Consider the following 24,086-nt stretch of genomic DNA (forward strand, 5'->3'; position numbering starts at 1 on the left):
TCACTGTTAAAACATTCATAGGGCCCACCATAACGTTTACTTTCCATCTAATCTGTTCATAAGGTCAACACAGACCTGAATGAAGAGAAAAAACAAATATCATACTGTTCCAAAATTTCTGTGACTCCATGAGGGTTTCAATGGCAGGCGTTCAATCCCTCCTGATTTTTACAGTGTGGTCCGCTTGATTTTTCGATAACTTATTTGTCGGTTCAAGCACTGCAAGAAGCTCATACATCATGATGGGACCATAGAACTTGGTGGCGTCAACACACTAGCCACATCGGTGTAACCTTCAGAGGGACTACAGTAATGTTTATTTGTCATCCAACCCCTTCGTAATGTCAAAATATCTTGGATGAAGGGAAAACATAAATAGCAACTTGATCCAAACCTTCCACAGCACCACAAAGTTTTCAACGTTAGGATTTGCGTTTAATCCCTACTCTCTCCTTTGGTGTGGTCCACTTAGCTGTGGATATGCTTCAACGCTGGTTTCATGCCTTCAAATGATATGGATTAACAGATGGATAAGGTGGATTTTTTTTTAAAAAATAAAATAAAATAAAATAAAATAAAACATACATCATGGTGGGCCGACAAAGTCGTCACACGCGGTGTTGGGACACGACGTAATCCTCGTCGTGGAAAGTCGCCACCGTACTTTGTTGAATCTGTATTCTTTGGGCTTAATCCTCGGACCGGAACCGCTGGAACACCGGTTTTATGCAGTTCACAGACCACTCAAGCTCTTTTTTTGGAGCCCACTATGTTCTAAATGTGGAATCAATTCCGTTCATCAGGTTCGATCCCCCTGCAATGAGTTAAAAAATTCACTGAGATCCAAAAGGATTCAGGTGGCCCACACAACAGGTAACAACGTGGATGGGACCCAACGATAGAGTTGTGTGTGGGGCCACCATGATGTCTATCTTCCATCAAACCCGATCATCAGATGTGGTTCGATGAGAGAAAGATACAAAATAATCCTGATCCATGACGCTGGGACCTCGCCACGTGGAAGTTTTATACTCAATTTTGCATTTTCCTATTGGGATTTTTATTGGGTCGATATTTTGTATGTATGGTGAAAATAATGATTCTCACCTTGTGGACGGAGTAGATATAATATATGATTTCGAAAGAGCATGGGTACATGAAACAGGGTGCGGATTCAGTCCCATCCAGACCTGACGAGAGTTCGATCGTAACTGTAGGGCTCACTTTGCTATATGTGTTGTGTATCTATGCCGTTCATCCATTTTTGCAGATCATTTTAATGACACAATCCCAAAACCGAAGCATATCCAAACCTCAGGTGGACCATACCACAGGAAATAGTGGTTATTGAACGCCAACCGTTAAAAACTTCTCAGGGTACACCGTATTGTTTATTTGACATCCAATCTGTTTATAAGTTCAAAGAGAACTAGATGAATGGAAAATATAAATATAATCTTGATATAACATTTTTATGACCCACAATAAACTTTTAATGGTCAATCACCTCTTTTCTCTATAGTGTGTTCCATCTGATATTTGAATCTGCTTCGATTTTGGGCCCACATTGTAAAATGATGCGGAAAAACGGATGGACGGCGTGGATATATAACAAATACATCAAGGTAGGCCCACAGTCATGACCTTACCGAAGTCGACCAGGTCCCGCTCTGACTGTATACGCGCCAGGTAAAACGCGTCCTATAGATGACTCCGGTCCTCTTTAGCCGATTGCTCCTTTTGCACGACGTGTATATTAGATTACCACGACGGGCCGAAGTAAGAAAACGCGGGCCCGAAATTTCTTTGAAAGCGAACGTCTCAGACACATATTAAAGGAGCCACCCCATTTCTTCTTCTCCACACCCGACCCCTCTCTCTCTCTCTCTCTCAGCCTCCTCGTTTCTTCTTTTCTCCACACCCAACCTTTCTCTCTCACCCCATGGCTGAGGCAAAGCAAGTCCCTTTGAATGGAGCTTACTATGGTCCACCTATCCCTCCCCAACAAACCCATCACCGGCGCGAGCGAGGGAGCGGATGTTGTGGCCCATGCTGCCTACTGAGTACCTTGTTCAAGCTCATCGTCACCATCATCGTGGTTTTGGGCATCGCCACCCTCGTTTTCTGGCTCATTTTCCGCCCTTCCAAGATGAAAGTGTATGTCGAGAGTGCCACGCTTACTGAATTCAATCTCACCGACAACAATATTCTCCATTACAATCTTGCACTAGATGTTGCTATAAGGAACCCCAACAAGCGGATCGGCATTTACTACGATAGGCTTGCAGCTAGAGCTTACTACGAAGGAGAGCGGTTTGGTTACAACCCTTTGCCGGCTTTTTATCAAGGGCATAAGAACACTACCAATCTCCATCCAGTTTTCTCTGGGCAAATTCCCATTTCACTGGGGAACTCTGATGTTGTGGATTTCAATAGGGAGAAAGGACAAGGGTTCTTCTCCATTGATGTTAAGATCTATGCAAGGCTTAGATTTAAGATCGGATCAGTCAAGACTAGACGCTTCAAGCCAGATTTTGAGTGCGAGTTGAAGGTCCCTTTAACCACAATTGGCAGATCCTCGGCCATTGGATTTATTGGGACAAAGTGCGACGTTGATTTCTGATCACCACCGCATGTTTCTTTTTTTATTGATTCTGTTTATTCATTGATTATGCATTTTTACTTTCTATTTTATCCCATGTTTTGAATGTTTATTCCTTTATTGTTTCCCTTAATAATACTAGACCTCATTTGCATTGGGGCCCACCATCCTGATGGTTTGGTTTGTACATTCAATTTCGATTGTGGATGAGTGCATGTTTGTGGTCATCATCTATTCTCTGCAACAAAGGTTGCATATAATTCTATTTAAATGAAAACCTAAACGGAATGGGAAGATTACTTTAAATATGAAGCCGGAATGTGGTTCCAAACAATCCAAATTCACCCAATTTTCGTTGGATATAGCACGTGAGGCTCATTGGTGGGCAACTACTAGTCGGTGTGTCCCACGTGAGTTTTCTTCTGATTATTCTTTTAGCTTTATTTTTTGGACTCATCCAAACTCTAATATTCCTCCCTTATAATTATAAGGGAGAGGAATCCTTCGTTGATCCATTTTAGAAACAAAAGGATTGTTTGGACTCATAGAAAAACTCACGAGTATAATCAAGTAATTACTATCATATAAATAAACTCAAGAAGAAGCCAATTCAAATTTTATGTGGAAAAACTCTTGCTAAAAAAATCACCGCACAAAGTGACAAGTAATGTACTATATATGAAAGCAAAATTACAAGAGATAATAAATCTTACCGATTCGAACAACCCTCGAATCTCATTTGAAATCCTAACTATGCCCTTAAAGAACACCTTAGAAAATCTTAATCCTCTCCCTAATCCCGATTACAATTGGTATATATACTACCCGACTAGAATAGAAAACAAATTGCGCACTTACACAAAATTATGCACGCCTTCGATGAGACCTTCGATGTCATCGAGTAGCAACTTCCAAAACTATCTAGCAATCAATTAGGATTTTTTCAGATTTTCTTGATGGGATTAAGCATATGTCGATGGCATCGACATTTGCTCGATGGGATCGAGAGGTTTGTTGATAACATCGACAGGCCTTGTAACTGACAAATTTAAGATATTACACAACAATCTCTACCATTTCTTTAATCTTTATACTTCATTGCTCATTTGTCATCACTATCTCTAATTGCCTTCCATCATAACTTCATTATCACTTCTCGTGCATACTCTATTCTCATTAAGACTTCGCCAAGCCCAGAAAAGTTGTACAAAACTTAAACATTTCTATGGGAGCCACCTTTATATGTATGTCAGATGGATTCACGCTTGTATGTATCTTCTCAAGGGCACGCCTCCTTCATCAAGCACTTGTTGGATAAAATGATGATGCACATTAATATGTTTAGTACATGAGTGATAAATAGAGTTCTTTACCAAATTAACCACGCTTCACTATCATAATTAACTGCATGGCCTCCTACTTAAGCCCTAATTGATTTATCATCCCCCTTAACTAAACATCTTCTTTGAATTCTTTTTCCATATCCATATACTCAACTTCGGTTGTAGAAAATGCCACCAGAAACTGAAGCTTTGACATTCAACGACCTCTTCAGCCTGCAAACATTGTTCCCTGCCCCTTGTATTTTGAAACCTTTTGGCTTCTTCATGTAAATTTGTTATTCCCAATTCCCCACATAGGAAAGTTTTATTCACATCCATTTATTATAGCTAGAGATTATATTGGGCAACTAGTGTCAATACGAATTTGATGGATACTTACTTCACCACGGGCGCGAATATCTTAGTGAAGTCAACACATTTTCTCTGAGTGTATCCCTTTGCTACCAGTCTTGCCTTGTACTTATCATATTTCTAGTTGAAGATCCACTTACACCTTATCGCTTTACGGCTGACAGGAAACTCGATAAGTTCTCACGTCTCATTTCTATATAGGGAATCCATCTTGTCATGCATCATTGCTTTCCACTTTTTGGCATCTACATTATTACAAGCCTCCTGAAAAGTATACGGATCTCCCTCATTGATTATGAGGGCAAATGTAATATTTAAGTCATCCTTGTATCTCGCTAGTAACCTACAATCTCTTGGAAGATTCCTTCTCATATATGGCTGCTTCACTTACTCATGTACCTCTCCATATATGTCTCAGTATTAGCTTGTGTTCATATTTGTCTATCTAAACATTCACAATTGACTTTTTGTCCTCCTCGTGTTCATCCTTACAGAATAAGGATCCTTTGTCAAATCTAATATCACGCTTAAGGATGATTTTTCATGTGACCCAGTAATATAGCTTGTACCCTTTCATACCATTTCTATAGCCAACAAAGACATACTTTTTAACCCTTTAGTCCAGCTTATCTCTCTTAATTGACGATATATGAGAGTAAGCATCGCAACTAAATACTTACAACCCTAGGTAGTCTACTTGTTGACCACTCTATACTTTCTCAAGAATTTTACAATTTATAGCCATAGAAGAGGACCGATTCACTAAGTAGCAAGTCGTGTTAACGGCCTTAATCCAGATTTCCTTGCCTAACCCAGCATTACTCATTGTGCGTCAGGCCCTCTCTAAGAGAGTCTGATTTATCCGCTCAGCCGTATCAATCTTCTCAGGTGCGTGGCACACTATGTTGTATCTCATGATCTCTTCATCCTTATAAAATCAATTGAATTCCCCATCGTTATTTGTCCTCAGCACTTTCACATGTTGCTTTTACTATTTTTTTACAATTGCCTTTCATTACTTGAAGTTGGTGAAAACCTCAAATTAACTTTTCATTAAATAGAGCCAAGCTTTTCTACAGTTGTCGTTAATGAATGTAACAAAACATGATGATACTCCATTAGAAACTCTGGGCGATGGCTCCCATACAATAAAATACACATAATTTAGAACCCCCTTATATACATGTTTCCCAAATTTAAAAAATAACATTGACAATTTACCATATATACAAAGCTACTAATATTAATGTTTGTAAAAACTAGAATTAAACAACGATCAAAAAGTACCTTCATGCTCTGCTCACTCATGTGGCCTAGGTATGCTTACCACATACGTACAGAAGTGGAATCCACTGTAGCTACTGCAACTCCTGTGCCTTCATGACTACGAGTGCCTCCTTTGAAACTTTAAGGACACAATTGAACTTAATGAATTTGCACCTAACTGCATCGAGTGCTCTGAGAGATATCAGACACTTCCTTAACTAAGGAATATGTCTCACATCTGTTAAGATATGCTCGATTCCATCAAACATATTGATGCACACTGATCTAACACCAACCACATTACATGCATTATCATTCCCCATAAATACGTGGCCACCATCACACTCATTGTAGCTGGTGAACCACTCCTATGAGGGGTCATGTAATATAAAGTTCTTGTATCTAAAATCCATTCATCGCTGAAATATCTAAATTTTGATGTGGGCAACATGTCACTACCACCCGCCTCCTCACTAGATTCAACAATGTTGGCCTCTCTAAAAGAACTTTATGATATTTCCTTCATTGACTTAAGATTTTGACAATTCTTCTTCATGTGCCCTGTCATGTCACAGTTTCAGTATTTCTGCTTACCTTTGCCCTTGCCCTTAGATTTGGATCTTAATCGCAAAGATTTATTATCTCACTTAGAATTCTTGCCCCTCGTAACCAGTGCATCTGTAGAAGCACTCATGTCACCGCTTTTTTTTCATCGCTTAAGATTGAAGTGTTGAGATAACAGTCTTAACGCTAATGGTCATCCTACCGGTGTACAAAGAGTCTTTAAACAACCCATATGATTCTGAAAGAAAATTCAACAAAATACATGCCTCATCTTCTTCTTTCATCATCTCATCCCCATCTAATAATTTATAAACAAGACTATTGAAATTATTAATGTGGGTTTTAACATCAACCCCCTTGGCCATCTTCAAATTAAACAACTACAGCTTCAGATACAAACAATTTTTAAGAGACTTCTTCACATTGATGTTCTTTAACTTCCCCCATATATCAGCTACAGTCTTCTCTCTCATAATTGTAACGTGTCGAAAAAGTCTATACAAAGACTCGAGTACCACCTCAGGCAGAAATCACTAAGGACTAATCCTTTAGAAATTAGACGAAAATTAATTAAGTATTAAACTAAATAATCAGTGGAATTAGCTTGAACCACTTTCTATATGAATTGCAAGACCCAAAACTATTAGAATCACTAGCCCAACATTACCTAGAAACCTAGGATCAATCTCAAAACCCAGTTGCTCTCAAGAGCACATTGAAACTCCGTATCGGACCTGGACCACGCGTCGAAAGTTTGATTACCGCGAAACTATAAGGTTATGACTACCTTACCGGGCTTAACAACCATCTTCGGAGTCGAGCCCGAATAGTACCCAGAAACGCACAACTAGAGCCCTGAGCAAAATGTGTGAGAAACGCGAATATCTTTAGAAAAGGAACTCAAACTTAAGTAAATTGGACCATTCACTTGCGGGCAAAATTGAAGACTTTAGACCATCAGATTCTGACTGAATTATACCCTTGGATTAGAAAATTTTCCCTACACATGTCAGTATACTTGTGGTCCTGATCGAGTGTCGATGACTGTTGAACTAATCAAACAGGTCCTCCACGATCGATCTACAAATTCGATCGGACCGAAACCTTAACCTGACTTAAATCCATGGTCAGAGAACTTACTCCATGCCGTATGTGAGTAATGGACCTCCAGATGAGTCCTGTTTGCCCGAAACAAACATCCTTTAGCTATAACCTAAGTATACCATGGCCTTGGGGACATTTACATCACTTCTGGGCCTATATAATGCCCTTAACCCACCCCTCTCTCATTTCATCCGAATTTTCTCTAACCCTATGAGAGAGAAGAGAGAAAAGAGGAGATAAGAATGGAGATCGAAGGGAAACCTTTGGGGTTTGTTGTAGTACTCCCGTTCTGCTACTCCACTCATCGAATCGCCTTTACGTCTAGCTACTTAACTCATTTCAACTCCATTTTTGAGTAAGAAATCCTAACCCTAATCTGTTTTAGGAATCCAAATAGAGAAATCGGTAAAATAGCTAACTTATTTCAATGTTTAGGTAGTCGTTGTGCCGTAGACAAAGATGTGGTGTATGAACTGAGTTTGTAACGAGTGTACCGACGAAAGGTACAAACTATAAACGTTTAGGTTATAGTTTTTAAGGCTTTTAATGTCAGTAATGATTTATATCTGACTTGATTGCTGCCATATGATCAATTACGACTTTTTCGATATATCATGTATGTGTAAACTAGGTTGAGTACAAAATGCATTCCATGTGTTTGTTGAAATGTTTGAATGAATAGAAAATTATGATTTATGCTTGCCATGACTATTAATCTAGAATTCATGTTTATTGTACTTATGACAACCCCTTTGTGAAAGGATTTGCCATAATATATGTTATAACTAATTCATTACATGTACGTTGAAATGTATAGTCTAAGAGTTTGATAAAATGTCTGAATGAGAAATTGCTTGTTGAAATATATTTAATGAGGGTGTTGAGATAGGATTCTCAATTACCTTATCTATAGTTACAGTTTCCTTCATGTAACCTATCTTGCTACTATGTGATTTATGGATGAAATGCCTATGTATGATAACATGTGCAATATTGTTGTTAAAATGCCCAAATGAGAATTGTATTTGAATTGGTTGTTAAATTTTGTTTTAACTATCACATATGAATGCCTATTATATTTGAGTATGACTAGGACTAATACGTAGTCCAGGCAATCGGTAACAGTTTCCGATCAAGTGGCCGAACTAGTTACGCCACAACGGATACGTACGATGAATCCAACTCATACGGTGATTATCGGCAGTGGTTAGGCCACGAAGAGTGCGTATGCACTCCATGTTGATTAATTTAGTGTGCGTTCATACCAATCAAACTTGTTAAGTAACCCAATTGGCCTAATGTGTGTTTACCATGTATAGACGCTACTGCTTGAATCTAAGGTACCACTTACCTATGTAAAGCCCATTTAACCTTGGAACCATGATTAGCTAAGACTCATGAGCCAAGCATGGTGGTATGAGACGCTGTGGTTGAGCTGTCGGCCTACGCTGGGGTGACGAGCCTCCCCGTAGTGACTAATGAGCAACCCAAACTCATGAGCCGAATATAGTGGTATAGGACACTGTATTCAAGTTGTCAGTCTACGATCAGGTGACGAGCCTCTCGTAGTGACCTCGAGTATAAAATAGGCCTACATGGATGGTGACAAGCCACCCGTAATGACCTCGAGTGTAAACTCATGAACTTACATATCCACTACCTTTAAATTAGGGGTGATGTTGCCCTATAACTTGCCTATCGTGTGTGTTTACTAGGATTGACGACCTTAGATGGATTATCGTTTGGGTAAGTGATATAAAGGGAGGTACCTTAGCTTCCTGAATATGCTATATGAATAAGCTTAATTAAGTACTCAGCTAACATGATCATGCACCGCACTGCATGTGCTTCGGCGATGTAAGCATAGTGGGAGTAGCATGCACGACCGTGAGATGGTATCACTGAGGGAGTACAGGCGAGGGCATGCATCATTACAATATACCATCCTTACATTAACCAGAGTAGTTAGGGAATGTTTGTTGTATTGATTTATCATTACTGCTTGACTGAATTAATAACATGTTAACTTTTGCCTTATAGTACCACTGAGTTGATCACTCACTCTCACTTTGGGATGGTGTTTTAAAACACCAACCAGACTCTATTGTAGATACAGGTGGCGACGATGTCTACACTACTGATTGGGATTTCATAAACGAGGAGGAAGAATTCTCCTATGTTTAGCATCAGGCAGGTCTATGTAAACCATGTATTGATCAATGGGATTACAGGGACTATAAGGATTAGTTGGACATTTATATTTTTGTATTTGTAAATTTTAGATTAACACATGTATATATTCAGCATGGTAACATACTCATACTCTGGGGATTGAGAAACACTTCTATACATTATATACCTATCTCATTCTTCCGCTTGCTTAACTTAATTATCTCTGGAGTATGATATGCTATTTTAGTATAATCTCACTCATGTTTAATGCACTAATATGGACAATATTTAAACATCATTGTCTATGTTACATAAGTGATGCGTTGGAACTCGAGAGTTGAGCTTCTACTCGACCTCCGATTTTTGGGGGTTTACAAGTTGGTATCAGATCATGATTTAGATTAAACTGGACCTGGGTTATGGTAACACGATGCACACTGATGTACTTTGATTTAGGAGGGGGCGATAAAATGTAGAAACAGTCGTAGGATCCAAAGTTTCACCAATGGGCGAAAAGTGACCGTTGCATATAGCCCATACGCGACCGAGACCATGTAAAATGATCTCAATTCCTCCTTAGGCCATTAAACGATGGGTTTAGACTATTACCCGATACATCCCCAACTTGAAACACGCCAAAAGGCGTGAATATGTGCGAGATGGGGCAAGAAAACACACTTCACGGCCGTAGGGGCCTAAACCACAAAATACGTTGGGGGGGGGGGGCGCACCACGCCGAACACGATGCATCGCGGTCGGGTCCAGTAGGCTGCTGCGGGCTAGCAAGTCCGGCAGCCTGTCGCCTCTCCCACACACATGTGGGGCCCGTTTGCATGTGGGTCCACCCTATTTATGGTCCATTTACCCTCATTTGCTCATTTCACCCTTCCCCTAGCTTTCAAACCCCTCCAAATTTGTAATTTCTCTTTCAAATCTCTCCTCCATACATCACAACCTTCATCTTCTTCCTTTTCTTGCGCCCACCTCCACCATTCTCTCAAACCCATCTCCTACTACCTTCAATCTCCTTTATTTCTTCTCATTTGAGTACACAAACCCACCTTCATGTCTCAGAAACTTCAACATCTACCAACCCATCTTATCCTTCAATCTTGCTTTACTATCATGGCTCTTTTTGAGCTAGTGGCTGCCATCTTTTCCCTTTCCACACTCATTTCCCTTATAAGAAAGAAGAGGGCGCCCACAGATGAAGTCGGGCCTAGCTGCCCTACCCGTCCAAGGAAGCAAAAAGGCATCGAGGCTAGCACTAATATTGAGCAGGAGCGAAGAATGAAGTGGGATCTCGATCCCTAAATTCCTCTCCAAGGAGCTCTATCGGCGGGCGTCGAACATAGTAGGTTTCAAGGCCGTAGAGTTATCTTTGAAGTACATGTGGATGGAAGACTATTTGAGCTTTATCCGGTGATGGACCTCCTGTTGGACACCGGGTGGGGTCCCATATTTGAAGGCAAGTCACGTGCATATGAGAGCACTGTCCGAGCCTTCTACGCCCACATACAAGATCTACTGTTGGAGCCTCTATAGTTCACTATCCTCGTGGAAAGGCGGGAAGCCATTGTCGATGTGGACGTGATAGCCCAAATTATGGGGATTCAACGTGGAGAGATACATGCTAGCGAGAAGAGTCTCAAGAGTATGCGTGAAAGAGATCGCCGCACGTGATTTCTTTATGGCCAACTGGTTCATTGGAAGCGAGGCAATTACCTCCCAGTGAACAAGATGACTTATGACTTCCACCTACTCTACTACATATTTACATACAATGTGTATCCTAGGTGAAGCAACTGCACCAAATGCACACATTTGATGGTGGACTTCTTATACAGTGCTGGGTAGGGAGACAAGCTGTACCTGCCTACGTACGTACTACTACAGATAATCCAGATTGCACGCGTCGTTAGGACGTATATTTTACTCCCATTCGGCCGACTTATATGTAAGCTTGCTCATGAATTCGGCTACAGACTTAACGTGGATGAGCTTGCGCCGATCCATTTCATCAATGACATCACACTCAATAACATGGGCATTGGGTCACAACAATGTCAAGCTCGACTTGATGAGTACAGTGATGTGATAAAGGAAGAGTTAGGAAACAATGAAGAGGAGGAGGAAGAAGAATTTGAAGAAGGAAGTGTGGGAGAAGGAAGTGACGAAGGGCGAAATGATGATGAGGAAGAGCAGGAAGAGGAACAAGAGGAGGCCCAAGACTCTGATGGGGGCCCTTCTCCTATTACACATGAGCACCACCGTGATCGAGTTGCCTTAAAAGCCCGCTTGACTCAGATTAAGGAGAGTCACACCGCCCTGAGGCAGGAGGTTAGAGAGACCCAGGCCAAAGTGAAGCGAGAGCTTGAGGAGAATAAGGCCTATATGAAACAAAAGTTCAAGAAGATGTCCTGCACTCTGAAGACTCTCCTGTGTTTCATGCAGGACAAGGGTGCTCCTCCTCCATCACTAGAGTCGGACGACTAGTCATATGTTGTAGTCATCTTTGGGTTTTCTTTGTGATAGCCTTGATAGGCTTGGTAGTATGTTAGAGTTGTTGATGTGTTTGAGTGTTTAAAGCTTTGTTTAGATTAGCTCACATGCATCTGCTGTTATGATCCATGTAAGACTACATCTCATGTATTGTGATGATTTTAGTTAAATGAAATGCATGAAGCTCCTTTGTTTGTGGAATGTGTAGAATTCTTGACAAATTAAGTGTTATTATGCTAAATCTTACACGTGTTGCACCCTATGTTGTGTATAGGGAATGCCTCCGAAAGTCACTCGGAATACAACACGTCTTGCACTTGGTGGATCGTTTGACGGGGCACCTCCCCTAAGCAATAGCCACATAGACCCCAAATTGGGCCCTGACAGTGACACTATGCCGGATTCACAGACGGCCACTGGCCCTACCAATGGGCCAACACCTTTTACACCACCGGTTCCAGAACAGAACCATGTGTCTACCTCGACACCACACATGCCTCAGGCAGCTTCTCCTCCTGATAAGTTGGAGCAGATGATGCTCGTTATGCAGCAGCGGAAGTAAATTTGAACCACCATTGAGGGGGCACTTGCCCAGAACATGAGCGTGGCCCTGCCTATACCACCCGCGCACCCTGCTAGAAACATGAATGCCAGCTGTTTATTTGAGCGATTCCAGCGCTTCAGACCTCCCACCTTTGTGGGTACTCATAGACCCGAAGAGGCCGAGTACTAGCTTGACCACATCTCTATGGTGGGACAGCATCCTACGGACAGTTGCTGCTGGGTATGTATGGACGTGGGAAGCTTTTGAGACTTACTTCCATGGGAAGTACTTCCCCCTCACTTACCGCAATAAAAAGGAGTGAGAGTTTCTTTACCTTCGACAGGGATGGATGACCGTGTCGGAATATGAGAACAAGTTCACAGAGCTGGCCAAATATGCTCCTTTGATACTAGCAGACGAGCCAATGCGAATGCAACAATTTTCTGAAGGTCTGCGGCCTGAAATACGTATGAAGATGTGTTGCGCTAGCATTCCCAACTATGCTAAGCTAGTGAACATGTCCTTATGAGCTAAACAGGATGGGGATAGACTATCCCGTACACGTGTACTCATGGGTCCGATGCCTCGACCTGATTTACTGAGCAGACCGTTCCTTGGTAAGAGGCCACCTGCAAATTCGCCTCCCAAACTTACTGCTCCACCAGCCCAGCTGAGGCGATCAAATGTGTGGTGCACCTACTACAAGAGGTTGGGTCATATTGACACTTACTGCTTTACCAGAATGAGGGACAATGGCTTCACCCCTCCTCAGAAGATTAACCGTTAGATGCCACGATCTAGCTCAGCTCCACCTCTACGATCAGTACCGCCTGCACAGCCATCTCACCGACCACCTGCACCTCGATTTAGGCCACCTCAATGACCTATGGCAGTGCAGCTGAATCGTCCTCAATAAGCTCGAGTGTACTCACTTGCAGTTGAGGCTTCCGAGACAGCAACCACAACACCATTGGCTTTCGAAGTCACAACACATATCCAAGGTATACCAGTCTTCCTATTGGTGGACACCGGGTCCACTATTTCAATAATATCATGCGCAGTAGTCAAGTGACTAGTATTGGAAACTACTCCTATGGTTGGGATGAGACTCCTTACATCCACAGGGACCTTCTCAGACATTACCAAGATTTGTAAGGGTTGCTCGATAGACTTAGGAAGCAGAACAATACTCATTGACCTAATTGTCACCCTACTATGTCAATACGATGTCATCCTCGGTATAGATTGGCTCATCGAGATGAAGGTAGAGATCGATTGTGATACTAGAATGGTGACAGCCCATGGACCTAAGGGCATGACCTTTACTTTCCTAGTTCAGGTCAGTTGGTACTACCGCATTAGTTGTTATACTACCTTACTAAAGAATGTTGATGGGCTGACACTTGGGAACACGCCTGAAGTCTGAGATTTTACAGACGTGTTCAGGATGATACCTGGACTACCTCCTTAGCACGAGATCGACTTTACTATCGACCTTATGCCTGGTGCGACACTCATTTCGCTACCGGTGTATCACACGCCTCCATGTGAAATGGAGGAATTGAGGAGACAGATCGACAGTCTGTTGGAATCAGGCTTCATACGACCGAGTGTATCTCCTTGGGGAGCACCTGTGTTGTTTGTGAAGAAGAAGAATGGATCACTGCGATTGTGTATTGATTATCGCAGGTTGAACCAAGTAACAGTGAAGAATAAGTATCCTTTACCCAGGATTGATGATTTGTTCGACCAGTTGAAAGGGGCACAGTATTTTTCAAAGATCGACTTACAATCAAGATATCACCAGTTACGTGTCAAGGATGAGGACGTGTAGAAAATAGCATTCAGAACCAGCTTTGGGTACTACGAGTTCCTTGTGATGTTGTTTGGACTCATAAACAAACCAGCCGTGTTCATGGACCTTATGAACCGGGTGTTTCGGCCGTATCTGTACTGATTCATCATCGTATTTATAGATGACATCCTGATATACTTGTTCACTCCCCAAGTATAGGGTTGTGATGTAGTAATAAACTCAGTGAGACCGAGATCGAATCCCAAGGGACTGAAACCTGTACGTACTTTGAAACCAAGTAGAAATAGAACTAGACCAAGATGAAATCTAAATCGATTGAATTTGAGGAATAATAATGAAATACTAATCTAAAACTTAAAGAATTCAAGGAAAGGAAACTAGGGATTCAGAGGATCCACTTGTAGAGATCAGGGAGATCTTATACCTGTTTCAAGAATTCAATTGGACTTAGAGTCCCATCCTCATGAAAATCAAGACTGAACTTCCTTTGATATAGTTTTTAAGAGATGAAAGATATAGGAATTAGAATGGATTCCATCACCAAACCATGCCTAGGAGACATAGTAAATAACAAAATTAAACTAGTTAACAATCAATCAGATGATTATGAAGGTTAGGAAGGGTAGACGACATCCAACCATGCCCAAGAGACGATGGCGAACAACAAGGCTTCCTGATGTCATAATCAAAATAAGAAAAAAGAAATACTCAAAGCCATCGCAGACCTATTGTAATTTTAGTCACAACAGACCATTAAAAACTAAAAATATTCCCATAATAAAATTAAATCAAAATCCCTTCAATCTAAACAAAAGGCACACGCATAAATTCTCCCATCACGCTACAAGCTTCACCTCTTAGCCCTAGCTAAGAGGATTAGCCTGACATAGTCATGCTAACATATCTACAAAGGAAAGACATAAATACATGAAGATAGAAGAAAAGGAAGAAAGAATCCGAGCTCGAGCCGTCCACCCTTCTCTCTCTCTCTCTTGCTTTCTCACGTCCAAACTTCCCAGCTCCTCTGATGCCTCCTCTTCTGTGGTCGGCCAGGTTTTTTTATAAGGTGCAGCGCACCTTCCAAAACGCTCTACGCACTCTGTTTCTTTTGTGCAGCAATTTCCCAAAACGAACTTGCACCGGAACTGAAATCCATACTTGTGCCGACCAAATCTACTAATCAGCTTTCTTGGGAGTGGTCAGTCCCCTCCCTGCTCAGGGTTGAATGGCCTTGATCGGCCTGAATCTCCATTTATGACCCATCTTACAATGTGGAGTTAAATCTGCCCCAGCCCCTATCGACCCATCTTATGGGTGAAGATACAACTTGCTCGACGGTGGAAAGCCTGGGGATCTGATCGAAATCATCCCAGTAGCATGATGGACGGTCTAGATTGCTAATCCGATCACCGCCAAGATCGAATAATGCCCCACCGACGTCAGTTTTCATGGACGTAGAGGCTTGCGCAATTTCTTGCATTGTGTTGGTGGTGGGGCCCACTTCAGCTGACTTTTAGGAAATCCACACCGGCCACCAGATTGATCTTGGAATTTCGGTTAGAAATATGTGTTTTTGGCCTTCTATTGATGAGGACCACAGGATTTTCTTAAAACCGTCAATCTTCCGTTTGGAGAGTTGGATTTTCTCCTTCTGCGTTTCTTTTGGATTTTCCTCCTGTTCTTGGCTCAGACGACCCGTTGGGATTCGATGGACGGGTCAGATTAAGCTTATAGGTCCACATGGTCGCCCACAGGGATCATGCAGCGATCCTCTGTTCTCCGTTCGCAGCAACAGACACGGGATCGGGCGAAAATTTTGGTCAAACGTAGTTTGACTGCTTTGTTGACTCGGTGCAATGTGAGTGCACCGACAATTTGCACTCACACACGTGAACTGGGTCCCACCTTGATGTTTTTGTGAAATCCGCTCCGTCCATCCATTTTGTCATATCATTTAAACCGTCAAGACTAACTTTGAAGCATATCTAGATAACAGGTGGGCCCCATATCACTGTTTTGGTGGCTGATCTGTCAGTTGGGCCACTTTCACAGTGATCCAGGAGCTGAAATTAGACGTGTACGGTTCATTTATGGTCCTCAGGCCACGTATGGAGTTTCAAGCCGATCAGATGGTGGGAACCCTATGATCTTGCATTATGGACGTCTTTTAGGCCTGTTTAAGATGAGTGGCTGGAATTTCTCTGATCTCTGGCATGTAAATCCTTGATCTTGGTCCTATGGAGCCCCGTCTAATGCCTTGGTGATGCCTGAGCGTTAAATCCATGCTTTTAACATCCTTTCCAGTCCACGCTCCTAGATTCACCTTGCATCACAAACATGATTAAAATAAACCGTTAAGCGGTGTTATGTTCGTAAATCCAGGTAGTAATTGGGGTCTAGTATGCAATATTCGACCCTCAACACAACCCCCAACCAGCATTTTGCTAGTCCCAAGCAAAGTATGTGAAAAATAAGTTGAGAATTACAGGACAATTCATATGAACTCGAGTGATTTTTGAAAAACAAATCAGATACTAGAATTTTGAGATTCATGAATGTTGGGCATTACTCTCTCCTTGCCTCACACGCACAATAAATTTCATAGTTAAGATCAAAGTATTAATCCACCAGTTAGAAAAAATTCTAAACATTAGGATCCATGTGTGTATAGTCTAATCTCGGCTTATCATCATTAAAATTCACTTCTCGATCTCAGGATATCATTGGTAACCAACACGAGAATTACCAAAACTTGCCTCACAAATCATCTTTTCAATTTTTATTTATTTATTTATTTATTTTTATTTTTTTGCTTTTGATTTTGATTTTTTGATTTTTTATTTTTTATAGTAAGAGTAACGCCAAGAAGGGGAATCAAATCCTCACCTATAGGGAGCAAACCTATGATGAAGACTGTACACCCAAATTTTTTCACATATCATTCATGGGGAATTAAGTCTACACCTATAGGGAGCAAACCTATGGTGTAGACCATTCGCCCAATCCTTTCAATTTCTCAGGTTGGTTTCTTTCAAGCTTAGTGATCACCAAATTAATCCTTCAATATCGAATGAAACCTTAATGTGTAAGTGAGATGTGACATGTAAAATTATGATTCAATCAATGTTTAAAACTTCTAATCATGGATTAATAGTTCGAACTTAACTGTGAAATCTAACAAATAGTTGAATCCAAGAGTCATAAATTCCAACATCACTTATCTTATAATTCTAAATCCAAGATGGCCGTCAAAATCGCTTCGAATTCATACGAAATTCCAGAAAAATTTAAAAATTTTCACAATTTCTGCTCAAGACCAAGAAAACACTGATTAGGAAACCTAATCTCCTACCCCCAACCTAAAATCTATATTGTCCTCAATGTAAAAGAAATAAGCATGCAATGCACATGGGACAACGAAAATATAAGAGGAGTGATGGAAAGATAGTACCTGGAAGAAAGAATCAAGAGGTTTTCCAAAGATATCTACGTAAGAGCGGGTCAACACAAGAAAGAGACCAACAGAAGTAAAATAAAAATAACAAAAATAAAATCCTACCTACACCACTTTCGCAGGTGCTCTCGATTGCATTTAGCGTATGCAACAAGCCTTTAAACCCCTAGGTTGCCCCTAGTGGACGAGTTGTAGTCTCATGAGGGTTTGCAGCAATGTTACCCATAAACATTGAACTAACTAACTAGGAAAGTGAAATGAAATGAAAAGCTAGGTTGGTTCCCAGGAGCGCTAAGTTTACCGTCTATCCTAAACATCATAAAGGAAACTTCCTAGTGCTATGAAAACAGGAAACCTACCTATAACTCCATCAGATTAGGAGATCAATACTGGTAAACAGGATCGGTCAGAGGTATGAACATGTCCTCTGAATCAAATTTCTCGACAAATGGCTTTAAGCGATGTCTATTTACTTTAAACTCCTTGCCATTGTCAGGATCTCTTATCTCAACGGCCCCATGAGGATACGTAGTGACCACAATATAAGGGTCAGTCCAACGAGATCGAAGCTTACCTGGAAAAAGATGTAATCGAGAATTATACAAAAAGACTTTTTGACCAGGTGTGAATGATTTCCGTAGAATACGTTGGTCATGAAACGCCTTCATTCTGTCTTTGTAAATTCTCGAGTTCTCGTACGCATCATTCCAGATTTCTTCAAGTTCATTTAATTGAAGTTTACGTAGCGAGCCAGCATTGTCCATATTGAAATTCAGATTTTTGATCGCCCAGTACGCTTTATGTTCCAACTCCACAGGCAAGTGACAAGCTTTCCCATAGACAAGTCTAAAGAGAGACGTTCCAATAGGGGTTTTAAAAGCAGTACGGTATGCCCATAAGGCATCGGACAATCGGATTGACCAATCCTTACGATCAGGGTTAACCGTTTTCTCTAGGATATGTTTGATCTCCCTATTGGAAATCTCAGCTTGTCCACTTGTCTGTGGATGGTATGGGGTGCTCACCTTGTGAGAGATACCGTATTTCTTCATTAAGCTCTCGAATGGTCAATTACAAAAGTGTGAGCCCCCATCACTAATAATGGCTCAAGGTGTCCCGAACCGTGAAAGGATGCTCTCTTTTAAGAATTTAATGACCGTGCGATGGTCATTATTTCGGCATGGGATTGCTTCGACCCATTTAGTGACATAATCTACGGTGAGCAAAATATACAAATTTCCAAATGATTGGGGGAATGGTCCCATGAAATCGATGCCCCAGCAGTCAAATGCTTCTATGATAAGGATGTGATTCAAAGGCATCATATTTCGACGGGACAATGCTCTCAATTTTTGACAACGCTCACAAGCCTTGCAAAACTCATGAGTGTCCCTGAACATAGTGGGCCAATAAAAGCCACACTGTAAAATCTTAGTCGTGGTCTTTTTAGCAGAAAAGTGACCACCACAGGCCTGTGAATGACAGAAGGAGATAACACTCTGATACTTATCGTCTGACACACATCTCCTCAAGATTTGGTCTAAGCAATATTTAAATAAATATGGATCGTCCTAGAAAAAGTTGCGCACCTTGATAAAGAATTTCTTCTTATCTTGTGCAGTCCAATGCGTCGGTATGGAACCTGTGACAAGATAATTGGCAATATCAGCGAACCAAGGTGAATGGGAGACTCTGAACAATTGTTCATCAGGGAACATGTCATTTATATGGGTCACCTCAGGGGAATCAGAGGTATTAAGGCGAGACAGATGATCGGCCACTACGTTCTCTACTCCCTTTTTATCTTTAATCTCCAAATCAAACTCTTGGAGTAGAAGAATCCATCGTATCAGGCGAGGCTTAGAATCATTCTTAGAAAGAAGATACTTAAGTGTCGCATGATCTGTGTAGATAATGATCTTGGATCCGATCAAGTAGGACCTAAATTTGTCCAAGGCGAACACTATGGCTAAAAGTTCCTTTTCTGTAGTCGAGTAGTTCACTTGGGCAGGATTTAAAGTCCTACTCGCGTAATGAATGATGTAGGGCCTCTTATCTTTTCTCTGACCTAGAACCGCTCCAAGAGTATAATCAGAGGCGTCGCACATAAGTTCAAAAGGAATGCTCTAGTCGGGTGGTTATATGATGGGTGCACTAGTCAACATGCCCTTAAGCTTAGTGAAAGCTTCCTGACATGGCTCAGTCCACTCGTATGATGCATCCTTTTGAAGTAGATTACATAAAGGACGAGAGATGAGACTAAAGTCCTTTATGAATCTTCTGTAAAACCCAGCATGTCCTAAGAAGGATCGCACGTCCTGTATGTTCTTGGGTGGAGGTAGGTTAGAGATAAGATCAATTTTTGCTTTATCCACCTCGATTCCTTTGGACGAGATAATATGTCCAAGGATAATTCCCTTATGAACCATGAAATGGCACTTCTCCCAATTAAGTACCAAGTTCTTTTCTTCACATCTTTTCAGCACACATTTAAGACTCTCTAAGCACTTGCTGAAAGATGAACCGAAAATAGAGAAATCGTCCATGAAGACCTCTAGATATTTTCCCACCATGTCAGAAAAGATACTCATCATACATCGCTGAAAGGTGGCAGGGGCATTACATAATTCGAATGACATCCTTTTGTAGGCAAAGGTGTCGTAGGGACATGTAAATGTAGTCTTTTCCTGGTCCTCAGGGGCGATTTCAATCTGATTGTAGCCCGAATACCCATCAAGGAAACAATAATAGGAATGACTAGCTAGCCTTTTCAAGATTTGATCAATGAAGGGTAAAGGAAATTGGTCCTTCCTCGTGACGGTATTCAACTTCCTGTAGTCAATGCACATTCTCCAACCAGTAGTAACTCTAGCTGGCACGAGTTCATTATTGGCATTGGTTATGATGGTGATCCCGGACTTCTTAGGAACCACCTGAGTTGGACTCACCCATTGACTATCGGATATGGGGTATATGATACCCACATCCAATAGTTTAAGAACCTCGGCCTTAACTACTTCCCTCATGTTCGGATTTAGTCTACGTTGTGATTGCTGAGCAGTCTTAGCATTATCCTCAAGATAAATGCGGTGAGTACAAATCGAGGGGTTGATTCCCTAAAAGTCCGCTATCGTCCATCTAATGGCTCCCTTATGCTTAATGAGAGTAGATATGAGCATACTCTCCTATTCTTTCTCCAGGTGGGCAGAGAATACCACCGGGTATGTCTCATCTTGACCTAAATAGACATATTTCAAATCAGAGGGCAAAGGTTTTAGGTCAAGCTTCGGTGGCTTGAGGTTAGGCGGTAGAGGCACTACATTAGTTTGGGGTAACTCTTCAAATTGTGGCTTACACCAGTTAGCTTCAAGTACCAGTGCAGTATCAAGCAAGGCACACGTCTCCCTAATCATGTCATCATCAAAATCATGAGAGTGGGCCAGGCACGTCTCTAAAGGGTCAGAGGATAAGGTCAGAGGTGTCCTATCTTCCACTAAAGAGTCAATCATGTTAATGTCATGGAAATCGTCATCATCCTCTAAGTTTCTGCCGTTATTGAAAAAGATGTTTGACTCCAATGTCATATTCCCAAAAGACATAGTCATGACACCATTCCTGCAATTGATACTTGCGTTTGAAGTGGCAAGGAATGGACGACCAAGAATGACGGGAATCTGAGTGCTCACGTTATTGATGGGTTCGGTGTCCAGGATGATAAAATCTACAAGGTAGTAAAATCTATCGACTTGGACCAACACATCCTCAATTATCCCTCTTGGTATACGAACAGAGCAATCAGCAAGTTGTAGTGTGGTTAGGGTGAGTTTTAATTCACCCAAACCTAACTGTTTGTATACCGATTAGGGAATCAAATTGACGCTCGCTCCTAAGTCAAGAAGTGCATGATCAATTCGATGGTCCCTGATTACACATGATATGGTTGGGCTACCGGGATCTTTGAATTTCTGTGGCACATCTTGCTTTAGGATGACACTCACTTTCTCGGTCAAGAAGATCTTCTTTTGAATACTCTGCCGTTGTTTGGTTGTGCATAAGTCTTTTAGGAATTTGGCATATGAAGGAATCTGTTTTACGACATCAAGTAAAGGAATGTTGACTTTCACTTGTTTCAACACCTCTAGGATATCCTGAGAGTTAGAGAGAGGTTTTGATGCAACCAATCGTTGAGGAAATGGAGCAACTGGCTTTTCTAGAAGTTCCGGTTCTAATTTTTGTGGGGCATCGCTAGATCCATCATTGTTGTCCTCTTCGGGTTCTTGAGGCTTTTTGGGCCTAATCGGAAGAGTTTTATCAATGATCTTCCCACTCCTAAGAGTGGTGATGGATTTAGCGTGCCCCATTGGATTTGAAGAGCTAGGATCACTTATCTCGTATTGCGGTTTAGGATTGGGGAGCGGTTGTGCAGGAAGCATCCCCTTTTCTATAACCGTCATACGTGAATCCATCTTTTGCATAAAATCTTGCATTGCCTGGGTCAGCTCTTCCATGGAATTTTGAACCGGTTCTTCTAGAGGTTTCCCTTGATTTGGATTTTGATTGAAGAAACTTTGAGGGGTAGCAGTTTGTCCATTTCTCCAACTAAAGTTTGGATGATTTTTCCAACCAGGATTGTACGTATTAGAGGTTGGTCCATTGAAAGGTCTTTGATAATTATTTACAGCATTGGATTGTTCATTCAACACTTCTCAAAAGGCAGGTATTGCAGGACAATTTTCAGTTGTATGAATGTTGCAATCACAGATGCCGCAAACACTTTCATTAACCTTATCCTTCTTTCCTTCGATGGCCTCAACTTTCCTTATGAGCGTAGTCACTTTACACTTGAGATCATCCTCTTCTTTCAAGAGATACAATCCACCTTTCTCCTTTAATTGAGTCGGCCTAGACGTGGTGTTCGACTTTGAGTAATAGTCCCATGATTGTGTTTTTTCAGTAAGACTATCGAGGTAATCCCATACCTCATCAACATTTTTATTAATGAATTCTCCATTACACATTGTCTCGACCATTTGGCGCATGGAAGATTTCAGTCCATTGTAGAAAAAATTTGTAATGCGCCACGTTTCAAAGCCGTGTTGTGGGCATGAACTGACCAAATCCTTGAACCTTTCCCAACATTGGTAAAATGTTTCATCCTCCTTTTAGGTGAAGTTCATGATTGCTTTTCTAAGGGTAATCGTTTTATGATGTGGAAAGAATTTCTTTATAAATTCCCTTTGCATATCATTCCATGTGCCAAGGGATCTAGGACGCAGTGAATGTAACCACGTCTTAGCCTTCTCTTTTAAGGAAAAAGGAAAGAGTCTCAGCCTAACTGTGTCCTCAGACACATTTTGAAAATATAAAGTGGCTCTGATCTCATCAAACTCTTTCAAATGTAGATATGGTTCTTCAGATTCAAGCCCATGGAACTTAGGAAGGAGTTGGATAACCCCTGGCTTGATGTTCATATGTCTTGTATTTTCAGGAAAAATCATGCATGAGGGCATACTCACCCCCGCTGGTTGTAAATAATCTCGTAAAGTACGTGGCGGGGGTACTTGATGCACCTCATTCTCATCCTGAATGTCCCCCACCCTAGGTTGGGGTAGAAGAGGTTGGTTTTCAGCCATCACTTCAATTAACTCAGGGGATTTCGAGTGGTGTCTAGTCCTGCAATGGATAATCAACCCCTCAACCAATCCTCCTTCAGTCAAGAGATGTCGAGTGTTGTCACTGGCCCACTTGGGCATGAAACACTCGCAGCCCTCAATCAAATTCGAAACCTAATCCTAAGAAAGGAAAAGAAAATCTAAAAAGAAAGAGAGGGTTGGAAAGAAGTTACTAATTTGGAGTCCCTCAGTTAAAAACCTGCAAAAGAAAATAAAACAAGTCAGTTTCTAAAGAGAAGGTTTAGAATTAGAAAATCCTTAAAAAGAAAGATAGAAGTAAACTAGTTTCTAAAAGAAGAAATTCCTAAAAGAAAATTGAAAATTTCTAAAATAAATTAGGAAAGTCCTAAACTAGAAAGTAGGTTACTAAAAGATATCTGGAAAATAGAAAGTAGAGAAGGAGCTTACTGAATTAGAAATTTCTATCTTAAAAGCCTATAAAATAGGAAAGTTAGTTTCTAAACAAAAATTCTATAAGTAGAAAATTAGGAAACAAAATTAGATTCTAAAAGAGATAGAATTAGAAAGTTACTAAAAAAATGAAAATAGAAAGTTAATTTCTAAAAAGGAAAATAACTAACCTAGTTTCTAAAAACAAAAGAGGAAAGTTTCTAAAAATAAACTATTTCCTACAAATAGGAAAATACTAGAATTAGAAAATTTCTAAAATTCAAATCCTAATGTTAAAAGTAGAAA

At 41.0% G+C, this 24,086-nt stretch overlaps 1 protein-coding gene and 1 non-coding gene across 2 annotated transcripts; both read left to right on the forward strand.

Annotated features, from left to right (window-relative positions):
- The first annotated feature begins 1,876 nt into the window (after positions 1-1,876).
- On the forward strand, positions 1,877-2,796 carry LOC131234703 (NDR1/HIN1-like protein 10). Its single transcript, XM_058231637.1, has one exon. The coding sequence runs from the start codon at positions 1,943-1,945 to the stop codon at positions 2,621-2,623; it is 681 nt and encodes a 226-aa protein (XP_058087620.1). The 5' UTR covers positions 1,877-1,942; the 3' UTR covers positions 2,624-2,796.
- Positions 2,797-22,806: 20,010 nt separating this feature from the next.
- Positions 22,807-22,913, forward strand: LOC131235825 (small nucleolar RNA R71). Its single transcript, XR_009166345.1, has one exon. It is a non-coding gene; the product is annotated as a small nucleolar RNA R71 (small nucleolar RNA).
- Positions 22,914-24,086: the final 1,173 nt, after the last annotated feature.

The sequence above is a fragment of the Magnolia sinica genome, chromosome 19, assembly GCF_029962835.1.
Source record: "Magnolia sinica isolate HGM2019 chromosome 19, MsV1, whole genome shotgun sequence".
Classification (NCBI taxonomy): Eukaryota; Viridiplantae; Streptophyta; class Magnoliopsida; order Magnoliales; family Magnoliaceae; genus Magnolia; species Magnolia sinica.

Coding starts and splice junctions, on each gene's coding strand:
- LOC131234703 (XM_058231637.1), top strand. CDS start 1,943: ATGGCTGAGGCAAAGCAAGTCCCTTTGAATGGAGCTTACTATGGTCCA.